The sequence below is a fragment of the Neoarius graeffei genome, chromosome 20, assembly GCF_027579695.1.
Source record: "Neoarius graeffei isolate fNeoGra1 chromosome 20, fNeoGra1.pri, whole genome shotgun sequence".
Lineage (NCBI taxonomy): Eukaryota > Metazoa > Chordata > Actinopteri > Siluriformes > Ariidae > Neoarius > Neoarius graeffei.
This window is the reverse complement of record NC_083588.1, coordinates 1359612-1375476: the sequence shown is the minus strand read 5'-3', so window position 1 is coordinate 1375476 and position 15865 is coordinate 1359612. Positions and strand designations below refer to the sequence as shown.

The following is a 15865-nucleotide window of genomic DNA, read 5'->3' as shown; positions in this document are numbered from 1 at the left end:
CTGCATACCAATCAGCTGCTCATGCGTTTTTACTCATCTTTTGGTTGATATCTAAGCAATGTCAGAGCACAACAAATTATTTCTGATGAGGAAATTTTATCTAATATCATAACATTAAACTGCAAAACAAAATAATAAAAAAATCACGTGTCTTACCAGATATAAAGTGTCGAAAGCAAAGACGGTCGTTGTCAGTAGCTTCCCACTTGTCACACTTAATTGCTGCGATCCAAAGCTTTCGGCGCGCTTCAGGTTTCTTTGGTCTGTGGTAAAAGCTCTTGGGATCATTTTTATCAAATCTGTATGTACAGCCGATAACACAACACGACCCTACCATAATTAATTAACGTATAAGTGTGAATGACCCGATAACTCCAATCGGCCATTTATAAATAACCTTTTGCTAACCACGTGACTGTTTGGTGATGTCACACCAAACTTTCCTATACAGTGAGACAGATCTGGTGTTAGACACGCTTCAAAGTCAAAAGTGCATTAATGAATGGAGGTTGTGTCCTGTGTGTATGCTATAAACCACTGTGTTGTGCTGTTGCAGTAAAAATAAATAAGTAAATAAATAAATAACTGGTTTACTGAAGCAAAGTAACTGTTACCACCTCAAAGTTGGCTTTGAAAGGTTTTTTTTCAATCAGTTTATTATTAGTGTAGCATCTGCCCTGTGAGTGAGCTGTTACTATGGAAACGATAACATATTTGCAGTTGCACTACTGTCAGAGCTGCTGTTATAGAAAATGAATCCACACCTTCTGACAAATCAGTGCCCACAATTCAGTAGTGCAAGTCCAGAAGTAAGTATTTATCCATTCAAGAAATTTTGCAATGTGTGGTAGATTAGAGATCGGACCATGTTTTTTTTTTAGCACTGGAGTGACTGCCGCAGCTTTTAAATCAGGTGGGACAAACTCATCATTACCCATGAGTTGTCATGGGTAATGACAACTCTTCTGTTTCTTCAGTTTTAAGTATGTTTGCTCCGAAGAAGGTTTGGCTTGTGCCTTCTTCTCGTTCCTCCCCCTGGTTCACTCCAGAGCTTTGGATAATGAAAGCAGCAGGTCGGTGTCTGGAGAGGCTTTACAAAAGAACTGGTCTTGTTGTCCACTCATACGCTTACTCTGATCACATTCACAAATACAAAACGGCCTGAAATGCTGCTCAAGCGTCTTACCTGTTCTCTGTTATTTATAATGCCACCAGTATGCCAAGATCACTTCTTTAAAACTATTATTATTATTATTAATAAGATTATTCAGCCCTCTGTTACTGGTCTGAGTGGTTCTGCAGAACTATGGGATTCTTTCCTACAGTTTTTCCATGATAACATCACCTCTATTTACAACTGTTCCTCTAACATGGTCTCTCCCTCTCCCAAACTTCCTGTAGAGTGGTTTTCTCGCTACGCTTTCTGTCTTCTTTCACTCTCACTACTCCTCCATCTGTTGCTGAGCTAATTCAAAACTCAAACTCATCTGACAGTCAGTTAGATCCTGCTCCTTCCCCCTTGCAAAAAACCTGGCATCCATTATTGCTGAGCCCATCTCTCATCTGATTAACAGATCCATCATCTCTGGTATTGTCCCACTTGATTTAAAAACTGCAGCAGTCACTCCAGTACTAAAAAAACCTTGATCTCGATCCATTTGATTTTAGTAACTATAGAGTGATCTGTAGCTCAGCCTACAGATCAGTCAAGTTACTATAATCTATAGTATCTATAGACTAATCTACCATACATTGCAAAACTTCTTGAATGGGTTGTTGCCACCCAGCTACAGTCATATCTTGCCACTAATCATCTTTATGAACTATTTCAGTCTGGTTATCGCTCATCTCACAGGACTGAGTCTGCGCTTCTCATGGTAATTAATGACCTCATCTCCGCTGCTGATGCTGGGGCTCTGAATATACCCCTTCTTCGGGGTTAGCACGGTCGCCTCACAGCAAGAAGGTTCTGGGTTCGAACCCAGTGGCCGGCGAGGGCCTTTCTGTGTGGAGTTTGCATGTTCTCCCCATGTCTGCGTGGGTTTCCTCCGGGTGCTCCGGTTTCCCCCACAGTCCAAAGACATGCAGGTTAGGTTACTATGGGACGGCCTTGGGCTGAGGTCCCCCTGAGCGAGGCACCGAACTCCCAACTGCTCCCCGGGCGCTGTTAGCATGGCTGCCCACTGCTCTGGGTATGTGTGTGTGCTCATTGCTCACGTGTGTGTGTGTGTGCTCATTGCTCATGTGCATGTGTGTGTTCACTGCTTCAGATGGGTTAAATGCAGAGAGGAAATTTCATAAGTGTGTGATGAATAAAGTTGTGCTTTCTTTCTTCTTTCTGGACCTTAGCTGTGCTTTTGACACTGTGTTGGTCTTGAACTGCTTCTCTCCCGGCTCTCTGCTATTGGTATTTCTGGGTCTGTCTTTTCCTGGTTAAAATCCAATCTCATTGATAGACAGCAGTTTATTTCCATCACCAAGTACAAGTCTTCCATGGCATCCATCAGCTGTGGCATCTGTCTTAGGTCCTCTTCTGTTCATTATCTACATGCATCATGGTTTGAATTTTCATTGCTATGGAGATGATATGCAGATTTACATTCGCAGCAGGCCTTCTATATCTGCCCCGCCTCCACCCTCTCTGAATGCATTCAAGACTGAAAAAAAGTGCATGACCTGGGTGACTATGTAGAATTTGACCAAGATAATAGTTGTCTACTTTGCAGGATATTTAACATATCGCAGTGTTACAGTATCACAGGATACAGTATGGATTCAGTACAGTGGGATGTAAAACTCAGTACAAGTACAATATGACACGTCATACAGAGAAAGCACAGTAATATATTCATAATATATATCACATTATGAATTTGGGGCACTCATGGCCTAAAGGTTAGAGAAGCAGTTTTGGGACCAAAAGGTCACCAGTTCGAATTCCTAGAGCAGCAGGAAAAATGTGTGGATGGGGGGGAGTAAATGAACAGCACTTTCTCCTCCCTCTACATGGCTGAAGTGCCCTTGCAGTGCCTCGCAAGGCACCGAACCCCCAACTGCTCCCTGGGTGCTGTAGCACACCTCTGGGCAGTGTGTGTGTGCATGTGTGTTCATTGCTTCAGATGGGTTAAAGCAGAGCTGAATTTCCCCTCAGGGACTAATAAAGTATACAAAAAAAAAAGAAAATCAATAAAAATCCAGCAATTGTGATTTCCACATTCTGAATGTTGTAGCAGTGAGGCATAAGACTCACTAGATTACATTACTGTAGGAGTAAATGTTACCAATTCATTATATATATATATATATATATATATATATATATATATATATATATATATAATTAAAGGTGAACTGAAGTCATTTTTAAACTTGCTTTATTTCCTAATTAACGTGTTATTCAATTACACTTTCGGTTTTATTAACCTTATATCGTGACTCGTATTGGCATATTATATTACACTTATCAGCCTTTTTGGTTTTTAGCCATGTTGAATGTAGTTCATATGGTCCACGGCAAGCGTCGCTTATTCGCGCGATCTTCACGAGACTTGTGCGAGACTTCAAACGTGAAGTGTCAGTGCCACCATTTTGAAAACTGTTTACACAGCGGCCAGATCGCCATATCATTCCAATTTAGATTAATTTTGAGATTTGCCAGCATCATCAGTGATAGAGATTATTCCATACAACTTCGAACCAACATGGAGTAGAGCAGAGTTGGAAAGACGACAGGATAAGGACCAGGATGATTCTAGTTCTGACGACGCATCATCTTCAGATAGTGATGTCAGTGATGAAGAGAGCCGTGATCGGATGAACATGCCGGTTTCTTCGTGGTGCGAGTGTGAAAACTGTTGCAAGATGAACACTGAATACAAATGTTTGTGTTGCAAAGAGATTTCAGCTGTATCACTCGGAGATGGTGAAAAGTGCATCATGCAAAACACAGATTTTCAGTTGGTGTGATTGACACCTGGGGTCCTAGGAGTACTGATGACAATTATGACGGATATTCGTGGGTATGGCGGAAAAGATTTGGATAATAGTCAAGTCAAGTCGAGTTTATTTGTATCGCGCTTTTAACAATAAACATTGTTGCAAAGCAGCTTTACAGAATTTGAACGACTTAAAACATGAGCTAATTTTATCCCTAATCTATCCCCAATGAGAAGCCTGTGGCGACGGTGGCAAGGAAAAACTCCCTCAGACGACATGAGGAAGAAACCTCGAGAGGAACCAGACTCAAAAGGGAACCCATCCTCATTTGGGCAACAACAGACAACATGACTATAACATTAACGGTTTTAACATGAAGTCAGTTTCGTTGATGTTATAAACTCTTCATTGATGGAAACTTGAGTGCAAAACTATTCATGACAACTGCAGTCCTAAAGTTAGCAAGTCAACTGTAGTCCTCAGCCATAAAAGCATTACTGTAAGAGTCCAGAGCGTCCTCCAGGTGTGACTTTCAACTGTCCTCATGGGGCCGTCCTCCACAGGAGCGATGCGATGAGACTCCAACCAGACACAGGGCACCAGGATGGATCAGGCAGGTCCAAGGAGCAGAAGAGGTTCAGCATCTCGATCCCAGGACCGACATGTAACTCAGAGGGACAGATATATAATAATATAATAGGTATTTATTTTCTTATTCATAATCCAAGATATTTACTACTTTCACGTTCTTAAAAAATGAATAGATTAATTTTTTTATCTTTATTTTTTCAGGACCTACCGCCTTCTGGCATATAAAGCATTCACATCCTGGGTATATGGAAGACTGGGATGAGGTAACAGAAGAGCTGCTCCCTCTTGTGTGGTGACCAAGATTCGAGAGAAATTTCCCGCTCCATCAAAGAGTTATGTCAGTTTCAAAGCAGTCTGAAATGGTCAACTCAGTTACATTATAGAAATAATTATCCTGTAGATGTGACCGCAGTTGCCTTATATTTGATTGGAAGCATGAATGGACAGTACTATTTTTTTTTTAATAAAAAATCTTTCTATGTTGATTTAACTTGGTGTGAGTGAATAACAAAAGATATATGTGAGTGAATAATAAAAGAAATACAAAAACTTCTCAACTCTTGTATGACTTTACTGAATTGCAATGAAAGGTTGTGATGACCACAAAAATTCATGGCCATTCAAACATGTCAGGCTACATCTAAGGTGAGTGCCCATAACATGTTTCCTCATGCTCACCACTGGAGCTTGGCATGTACTGCATGGAACTTTCAAAAGAAGATTGTCTCGAGAGTCCTCACAAACAATGAGTTTTCTAGTCTGTGACGCTTCCTGGTCAGCTGTTGTTGATGATGTTTCTTGTGAAGATGCCGAAGATGACAACGAGGAAGGCTCATAAGTCTCATCATGTGATGCCGTTTCACCAAATGAAGGATTATGGTCAGACTGATCAAGCACTGGCGAAGTGGGATCCTGAAACCTTTGTCCTGGAGATGACTTTTCCCGGGTGGAAGATTGAACAAAAGCATCTGTTTGTACCGTACACAAGTCTCCACGTAGCCTGTTGTCTCAGTTCGTGTTGAACACTGAACATTTGATTGAACTGTTTGTGTTGCTGTAGTTGTGTGTCTTTCGTAAGTCTGTGTTCCAGAGGATTTATATTTCTTCGCCATCAATGGAAAAGAGGCTTGTGTTGACTGAGTCCTATTAGTCATGACAGTCTGTAATAAATATATTTAGACAACATTTGTACAAATACATTCACAAAAATTACAATCAATTAATTATGAATAAAACCATGTTTCAGGAGTAAAGTTCAATAGTAAAACATACCTGTATGCTGCGACGGGTGATACTGGTTTTTGTCTGAACTCCACGACCGGACATATTCTGTCGTGCCTGTTCCCCAACCGAAACTGTGTTCATCTTCTTAGAAATCTTGCTGGGATAAAACTGCATTGGTGTGTCAGCTTTATGTTTGGAACCTGAGGCTAATAATGTCTGACAAGCACATGGATTCGCTTTTTGGTGTGGTGCTGCAGTGTGGGAGCTCAACAATGGAACTGTGGCAGGTGTGTCAATAAGTAGACTGGTCCTTAGGGCGGTTGATGACATGCAAGGTATTGGTGTTACAGGTGAAACGTTTCCAACATCTCGCAGTGGTTTGGCAGTGTTTCTCTGCAAAATAAAAAAAATAAGCTGATTACAATTTGCTTCAAATCAAATATATTGTGAATATACTATTTTCCATTTTAATTCAGGTTCCCTATTTCTCATATCTGAGTGGTACCATAAAATTGAAAAACCAATATGTATATAAGCCTTTGAAAATACATGAACAGCCTTACCATGGAGATCAGTGGAGACGGGGTGTCAGGCAGTGAAACATCTCTGGTGTTGCTTGGTGAATCAAGTGTCAGGTATTTCTGCATGTGAAAAAAAACATTTTGACAATCAGACCTCTATAACAAGTCGACATAACAATAATTGAGTATTTCAGATATTTTATCTTATATTATAATATTTTTAGATACATTTCTTAATAACTAATCGTGGGAATTGAAGTATTCACAAGGACCCTCTTTCCTGATGCAATGGACAGGAAACAATCTTCATCAAAATGCAGAGAGCATAGCGTGTACCTCTGCCGATTTTGTAGATACCCATCCACTTCTTGCACACCCACAGCAATAAGCCATTTTCTAGCGATTTCGTCATTTGCTGGCAGTCAGTGAAAAGAAACCAGTTTTGATGCATTACGGCCACTCAGACCACCATGAGGTGCAAAACATGTACTTGGCATCTTGGGTCCCATTTATTCCACCAAAAGAACTGTTTTCTGAACAAAATACTGCACAAAAACGAGTTTAAATGACGATTACTGCCTACTTTCTTCTAACTTTCCTGATCGTTATCAAAAAAACAAACCCTGTGTCCAAAATCACTCACTCATTCACTACTCCCCACTCCCTATACTGTATAGGGAATTTACTATATAGAGGACTATATACTGTAGTGAGCTCACTGGTTAAATGGAGGGAAAAAAAACGCTTTCGGACACTAGTCCATTGCGCTGGTATTTACGTCATTACTGTCGCATAATTAAAACGTGCCAGATCAGGCAGCTGGTGGGTTTTCAAAATAATAAATACATGCGTGTATTTTTGTGAGAAATACATATTATACTGAGTGCATTTCCCACATAATCCTCACTAAGGTTTCGGACAGCACTACAAAATGGTGTCCCCACTATATATAGTGCCCTATATAGTGATTAGGGAGCGATTTCAGACACAAGGAAAACTTCTGGCTTGATTACATCAGCATTCGAAACAGGGCGCGCGCATCTTTTGACAACATTGGCAGATGTTGGTCACTTTGATTTCTGCCGTATGTTTTACTTCCGTCCTACGATGTCTCGCACAGGTCTCAACGAATTTCGTTTACAGCCATTGCTTTGACATATGGACTGATATATTACAGCGCATATTTCAAACACTCATAACTTGCTATAGCAGCGACAAAATAGCGATCAAAAAATGTATTCCTACGTTTTATAAAATGAGATAAATACAAATTTGCTAATAAAAAAATTTGCCTTCAGTTCCCCTTTAACGTTTATTACTGACATACTTTTTTAATCTCTATATCCCATAGCAGCTACTGCTAGCCTGTTAGAATTGTCCTGTAGTGATGCCATTTTTAAAGACATATCTGCTGTAGTATAAGCTTCATTTTTATTTTGCAAAGGAAACAGGGTGTGTTCCCATTGCCATTTCTGAAGTTTTTGTGAGTTATATTTCACTACTGACTGAACAGCTGTGGAGTGACAGTGTCTCTGTGAGTGAATACGGTTAGCTATCGGAAGCGCCCGCATCTGTTCTCACTGGATGAGACAGGATTTATGTACACCAGTGACAACGATTCACCATGTTTAGATGACAGTGATAATCATATTGATGTCATAAGTGTCCAAATAAAAAAGCTTAAGACTAATATTAGCATCCTCCTGTTTTTCATGACGAGCTAAATTTCTAGCACTTCCTTGTTATCATCAACATAATCACTCACTAAACTGATCAGACTGAGATAAATAACCATACACGTCTCGTAAAAAAGATGTTAATCCATGTGCCATGCCACGTTTAGTTGCGGTGTGTGTGAGTGTGAGAGAGAGAGAGTCTGAGATCTAAGAATTCTCATATACTGGAGATGAGGACCCTCCAGTCCACCTCACAAGACCTGCTGTTTTGGAGATGCTCTGACCAGGTCACAAGACATCAACTTCGATAACTGACTGTTCACTTGCTGCTTAATATATACCACCCCTTCACAGGTGTGTGTGTGTGTGTGTGTGTAAGCACACACACACATATTTTTAACGATTGGAAGGTGGTGGTAGTGATCACATTATCAAGCCTATCAAGGGATTATGTAACAAGCGTTATCATAAGACATCATGATGTCATGTCATAACCAGGTCACTGCTGAGACATGATAAACAATGTGATTTCAGATCTAATTTTATTCATGTTGTTATCAGTATTTATGAGCAAGGTTCACATCTGCTGTATTTTAGCAGATGATTTCTTCCTCGTTGCCTGATTGATAATGATGTGATAAGTGTCCTCATGTTTCACGGAACAACTGACTCAAAAATAAAGTCAATTGATGTATAATTTCTTGTAAAAGACCTTGATTTCCATCATGACATGTTGTTGCTAAGTCACAGGCAGCATCATCAAGGCCTTGTTGTGATATTTGTCATGACATGATTCGCAGTATGTGTGTGAGAGAGAAACATGTCATGGCAACATGACGTCTTAAAAAGGACAGATCCAAAAGAGAAAGAAAATTGAGGTGAAGAAGCTTCCGGTTAAAATTCTGCAGGTGTTGTTTGTTTGTTTTTACTTGGTTGCATATCATTACATACATTTGTACACTTTGTGTTTTTTTCTAATTCTTCCAAATGGTTGTTATTTTATTGAGGAAAAATTTGAAGTCCTTTTTATTTCTGTTTACAAATACCAGCAAACACCTTTGCAGGTTTTTTGTTTGTTAATTTGTTGTTAATACCGAACAGCAGACTTTAGTCTATCTTGAAGTACTTTTTATTTTATTTTGCTAAACAATAAAAAGGAGAAGATATTTTTTATAAATCAGTAATTTTTAACATTTCATTTTTTCAAGTTTTAGTCAAAAATAAAATTACTAAACATAACACAACGTGGTGGCACGGTGGTGTAGTGTTTAGCGCTGTCTCCTCACAGCAAGAAGGTCCGGGTTCGAGCCCCGTGGCCGGCGAGGGCCTTTCTGTGCGGAGTTTGCATGTTCTCCCCGTGTCCGCGTGGGTTTCCTCCGGGTGCTCCGGTTTCCCCCACAGTCCAAAGACATGCAGGTTAGGTTAACTGGTGACTCTAAATTGAGCGTAGGTGTGAATGTGAGTGTGAATGGTTGTCTGTGTCTATGTGTCAGCCCTGTGATGACCTGGCGACTTGTCCAGGGTGTACCCCGCCTTTCGCCCGTAGTCAGCTGGGATAGGATCCAGCTCGCCTGCAACCCTGTAGAACAGGATAAAGCAGCTACAGATAATGAGATGAGATGAGATATCACAACGTCTCAGATAAGCACACTGCATCATCAATGATCACGATACGGATCTGACACTGTCATACCACCCTGTATGTGGGTTGTTTTTTTTTTCATTTCGTGTTGCTAAACAGTTGTCATGGTGACGCTACATTCTACCAGAAGCCTTGGTTTAAAACTGTGATAAATGTTTTTTTCTTTTTCTGAGATTCAGTTGGGTTATTTTTTCATCCCTTAATTACGTATCATCACTTTGGTCCTAAATTCAGATAGCTAACGTTAGCATGTGCGGTTGTGAGGCGTCATGGGGCGAACATGATGAGTGCTGTTCCAGTGTGTTTTGGGACACGTGACGTAAACACAATGCTCCCATCACTGTTATTAAAACTCGTAACATCACTTCCTGTACATCTTCCTCCATGTCTTTATGACGTTACTGTCAGTGTTAATTAACGCCTTTAATTCCAGGAAGATGCAGATGTACATTTCTCTCACGTATAACAGCGCTATGAGTTAATATTAATATTCATGAGTTGATATTTATATTTATATCTGTGTGAGATACAAATGTTTAGAGCTCAGTGCAGACTTTCAGCAGCATAAAACTGTCACTCTTTTTTCTTTTTAAATACCAGTAGAGCTCTCATTGGGTGAAAATGTGAATTTAATTGCATTTAATCTAAACTTTAAAGGAACCTTAAATTTAGTACTGTATTTATTTAAGTACCCTTACTGAACTTTTCAAATTCATTAAATACACTCGTAACTTTAAGACCCTTTATTGGTATTCTTAAAAGTAGCCATGGCTTTAAGTGATGTCTTAGGCTGCTGGGCCATAGAAGGTTCACGCTGCACGCTACACGTTCACGTGAAGAACTGGACCCTGGGCCATTAAACTTCATGCTTGGATGTTCACGTGTTGCGTCTGTTCTACTTTGACCGAGTAACCAACAATATGGACTCTTCGGATGACGACGATTGCCTCATTCTGCTTTTACTGAGACAGAGAAAGAGAAAAAGGAACAGAATTTGGAGCCGAGAACGCTTCCTTCTGAGAGAAACCCGTGGTGAATTTCACCGAACATTCTATAATCTGCTTGACAATCCCGATGAAGAACTATTTTTCAATTATACCATTCAATTATATTTTTTCTGAAGTTTTCCCCTGAAAGCATAGAGTTATCTCCCTAGACCCGTTCTGATTGGCTGGCGCGGCGGTGACCGCATGCATTGACTGGAATTTCCATCTTCACGCCTAGAAAAAAGTGTGCATGTTCATTTCTCGCTTCACGCGTGAAGTGTGCAGCGTGCAGCGTGCAACGTGAACGCCGTTCTATGGCCCAGAGCAAGTCATGCTACGTTTGTCCACTTTTCTTTACACGCGTGTAGCGTGCAGCATGCAGCGTGAACCTTCTATGGCCCAGCAGCCTTAAAGGTTCTCGTGGCAGCAGGGGCGTGGCCAAGCGTCAGTCTGTGAATGGAGGGCGGAGTCAGGGAAGGGAAGTTGTGGAGTCATTGCACCTGATGGGAATTAACCTGTGTTTGTGTGTCTTCCCCAGTGACTGCGCCCTATAAGAGGAGAGAGAGAGCAGAAAAAGGGAGCTCTCCCCCAGCCAGAAGACTTGTGTGTGTGCATGTGTGGCTGGGAGATTGGGAAAAGCTGAAAAGCTTAAAATAAAGAGAGTTTTGAGAACTCAGTTCTGGCCTGCCGTGCTTCTGTACTCTGTCCCAGGTTTCAGCACCACTGTGGTATCTGACCAGGTGGGTGGAGTACAGAAGCACGGCAGGCCAGAACTGAGTTCTCAAAACTCTCTTTATTTTAAGCTTTTCAGCTTTTCCCAATCTCCCAGCCATACACACACACACACACACACACACACACACACACACACAAGTTTTCTGGCAGGGGAGAGAGCTCCCTTTCTCTGCTCTCTCTCTCCTTTTAAAGGGCGTGATCACTGGGGAAGACAGACAAACACAGGTTAATTCCCATCAGGTGCAATGACTCCACCTTCCCTGACCCCGCCCTCCATTCACAGACCGATGCTTGGCCACACCCCCGCTGCCACAGTTCTTTTTAACAGCATTTCATTATCTTGAAGCAGTCATGGAACGTCACTTTAAGTTATACAATAAGAATTCTTAAAGTTATAATTAAACACGCTGAAATTTAGTGTTTCGTAAACTTTTAGGAGTCTTTAAGAACATCTTAAAGCTGATAATTTGTCGAGTGTGTGTGTGTGATACACTCCTCTCTGTACATCCATAGCCGTACATCACTGTCTGTTTCTTTCTACACACATTTAACAGGAGACAGAGATGTTTCATATTCATCATTAATGCTGGTCTAATATTAAACTGTGAACCTGTTCACACTGCTGAAACGTGATCCGCTCTGACTCAGTGTTCTGACTCCACCTGCTGACCTCCAACCTTCCCAAGGGCACCGACTTCACCTGCGATTCATGGACACCGTATTGTAATAAACATTAAAAAAAAGTTTGATATATGAAATCATCATCATATTTATTATAGACTATTCAATTTTATTGAGTTTTTAATAATTATTAGACTGATCACTTTCACCGCTTGAACCAAAAACCTCAAATACTTCTCTTATCAGTCATGTAATTTTTATAAAGTTCAGAAAGCTCTAGAGTCTTCATAAATGGAAAAAAAATATATTTTATATACACTTAACCAGCCTGGTCTTTAAAGAGATGAAAAATATTATTTTTAAAAAATCAAACAAAATATAAAATAATAACAAATAACAATAAAATCGTTGTTATTGGGGAAATAAGTAAAATAAAAGTTAAAATGACCCAGAAGACAAATCTTCAAAAAGTAAATATTTTGATATTATTTCTATTTAAATATCAAACAGTGAAAATAAAATAAAAGCTGGGTCCTGCTGTTCTTCCTGCCGCACTGTAGGGTTTTAATGCTTTAACGACCAACATTCTGATAAATTATGACAATCACTATCACTAAACTTCAATTAAATTAAACTAAATTTTATTTAAATCAGAAATAAAGTTCTGAAAGCCGTGAAGTTCAGCGCGAGCTCACACTGCCGCCGGAGCTAACGGCTAATCTTAGCCAGCTAATGTTAGCCACTGAAATACAGCGCGTTTTATTCTGTAAATATAAGGAATAAATGTTACAGGATGAATGTCAATCATGTTATTTCAGAAATATTTTTAAAAATGTTCGGTTTTCTTACCCACAGTCCCTCACTGCCTCACTCACTCGGAGTTTCCACTCCTGAGGTAAAACTGAGGGATGTGTCGTTCTGGAAAGAGTCGGCTCCTCGGGATGGATCTTTGAGCCGTATATTTGAATCAGTTTAATGGAATGAGCCCAGGGAGTCGACTCACAGATCCAAAGAGTCGTTTGGGGAGCCGATATTCCACAAAACTGTCAAAAACTGAGGCTTAGTTTTGAAATGAGAAAGTTCTGCACCGGAAGTGATGAAACTGATAGGCGTAGACATAAACTTGTGCTTTTCAGAAAGTTCTGACAGTAATAGTGGCAGAATAAACTGTTTTTTTTTTTAATTCTCATATCTAACTGGGTATGCCATCCTGGGTTTTGATTTGCATTAGACTCTCTCATTAGTGCAAAATCTGTATTTTAAGGATTTTTTTGTCTCAATTATCAGAATTCAGTGTTTATGACCAATCAGAGAAGATTTCGTGTTTTGTGTTTATTGTGTATTTTCTTCACGAATCTGTGTTTATTAACATTAACATACAAAATGTGACGAGTATTTCATCCACAAAGAAGGTTTCTTTCACTTTTCGAGAGGTTATCTGTAATTAGGGTAGTTATGTGTTAATCATTACTTAAATTCAAAGAGGGTCAGTGAACTTCTGTCAGAATCTTCCTTTCCTGAGTGATGATTGAAAGGCCTGTTCCAACATAAAAGTTGTCTGTGTCTGCCCTCTAGTGGCTTAATCCTGATACTGCAGCTACTTTTTTTTTTTAAATAGAGTTTCCTCATCTCATCTCATCTCATCTCATCTCATCTCATCTCATCTCATTATCTGTAGCCGCTTTATCCTATTCTACAGGGTCGCAGGCGAGCTGGAGCCTATCCCAGCTGACTACGGGTGAAAGGCGGGGTTCACCCTGGACAAGTCGCCAGGTCATCACAGGGCTGACACATAGACAACCATTCACACTCACATTCACACCTACGCTCAATTTATGGCCCTTTTCCACTACCCTTTTTCAGCTCACTTCAGCTCACTTCAGCCCGACACGGCTCGCGTTTCGACTATCTAAGAACAGCATGACTCCACTCGCTTCAGCCCTGCTCAGCCCCCAAAACTCGCACGGTTTTGGAGTGGGGCTGAAGCGAGCCAAACCAAGCTGAGTGAGGCTGGGGGCGTGAGCAGACACTCCCCTGTGCACTGATTGGTGAGGAGGAGTGTCCTCACACGCCCACACACGCCCCGCGAGCACGCTGGGATCTGTAAACACCGTAAACCCGGAAGAAGAATAATTATGAATTACGAGAATTATGAAGCCTTATGCGCCTCGCCTCATCTATACGCTCTTGCCAGTATCTGTTGGCGTTGTCGGTGACAACAAGCCACAGCACCAAGACCAAGACGACTCCATGTCTTCCATGTTTATTGTTTACTATCCGGGTCATGAGACTACCGCTTAAAAGGTCACTGATGTCACTGTTTGCGCCGCCTAACGACATCACCTGACGTCCACCCACTTTCGCTAACTCCACCCAATGTGTCCACCCACTTCCAGCCAGCACAGTTCAGCGCGGTTGTAGTCGAAATGCAACTCCAACAGCCCCGCTCAGCTCAACTCAGCCCAACTCAGCACGGCACGGCTCAGCCCAACTCAGCCGCGTTGGTAGTGGAAAAGCGGCATTAGAGTCACCAGTTAACCTAACCTGCATGTCTTTGGACTGTGGGGGAAACCGGAGCACCCGGAGGAAACCCACGCGGACACAGGGAGAACATGCAAACTCCGCACAGAAAGGCCCTCGCCGGCCACGGGGCTCGAACCCAGGACCTTCTTGCTGTGAGGCGACAGCGCTAACCACTACACCACCGTGCCCCCCGGAATTTCCTCAATTTAATTAAATTAAAAAAGTCCCTTCTTGCTGCACGGATTCTTCATTGACAGGGTTTTAGGTCATTTAATTGTCATGTGTTCTTTAGATGCTTTTATGCTTTATGTTGTTCACATGTGATCATATTTTATTCTCATGATGTCACGTGTGCTGACTTGAATGCGCATGTGCAGGTTCAGGGTCCAACACGGGGAATGCAGGATTTAAGGTTTTCTTCATGTGATTTTTTTTGTGACATTGGGTTGCCGGATTGGGGTTTGTTTGTCATGTGTTTAGATAATTTCTAAACACATTAAACCTCAGGCTGAATTCTAATAATATGATAATAATGCGTTGTGTGAATCTAAAGTTAATTTTTTAATGTTAAAGATGACTGAAAAAGAAAAATGTTTATTTCTGTTTTATCTGGCAACCTTGCCTTGTTTACCTGTGTCGGGTGCGTGTGGGTGCATGTTTGTGGGAGGGGTGTGTGTGTGTGTGTGAGAGAGAGAGAGTGCATGTGGGAGGGGTGTGGGGGGGGTAGGTGTGGGTGCATGTGGGAGGGGTGTGTGTGTGAGAGAGAGAGTGCATGTGGGAGGGGTGTGGGGGGGTAGGTGTGGGTGCATGTGGGAGGGGTGTGTGTGTGAGAGAGAGAGTGCATGTGGGAGGGGTGTGGGGGGGTAGGTGTGTGCGCGTGAGAGAGAGAGTGCATGTGGGAGGGGTGTGGGGTGTGTGAGAGAGAGAGTGCATGTGGGAGGGGTGTGGGGTGTGTGAGAGAGAGTGCATGTGGGAGGGGTGTGTGTGTGAGAGAGAGAGTGCATGTGGGAGGGGTGTGGGGGGGTAGGTTTGGGTGCATGTGGGAGGGGTGTGTGTGCGTGAGAGAGAGAGAGTGCATGTGAGAGGGGTGTGTGGGGGGGTAGGTGTGAGTTCATGTGGGAGGTGTGTGTGTGTGTGTATGAGAGAGTGCATATGGGAGGGGTGTGTGAGAGAGAGAGAGAGAGAGAGAGAGAGAGAGCATGGGTGTGGGGTGTGGGGGGGTAGGTGTGGGTGCATGTGGGAGGGGTGTGTGTGCGTGAGAGAGAGAGTGCATGTGAGAGGGGTGTGTGGGGGGGTAGGTGTGAGTTCATGTGGGAGGTGTGTGTGTGTGTGTGTGTGTGTGTGTGTGTGTATGAGAGAGTGCATATGGGAGGGGTGTGTGAGAGAGAGAGAGAGAGAGAGAGAGCATGG

At 41.8% G+C, this 15865-nt stretch overlaps 2 protein-coding genes across 2 annotated transcripts in view; both read right to left on the bottom strand.

The window, feature by feature from the left end:
• The window catches only part of rps15a (ribosomal protein S15a), a 480374-nt gene that overhangs the window by 442044 nt on the left and 22465 nt on the right, over nucleotides 1–15865 (bottom strand). The gene's annotated exons all lie outside the window — the stretch shown is intronic.
• Nucleotides 3378–12006, bottom strand: LOC132868243 (uncharacterized). Its single transcript, XM_060901072.1, has 4 exons — nucleotides 11922–12006; nucleotides 6315–6392; nucleotides 5800–6144; nucleotides 3378–5687 (listed from the first exon to the last, which is right to left on the bottom strand). Exons 2-4 carry the CDS (start codon nucleotides 6315–6317, stop codon nucleotides 5238–5240), a joined length of 798 nt encoding a protein of 265 aa, XP_060757055.1. The 5' UTR covers nucleotides 6318–6392; nucleotides 11922–12006; the 3' UTR covers nucleotides 3378–5237.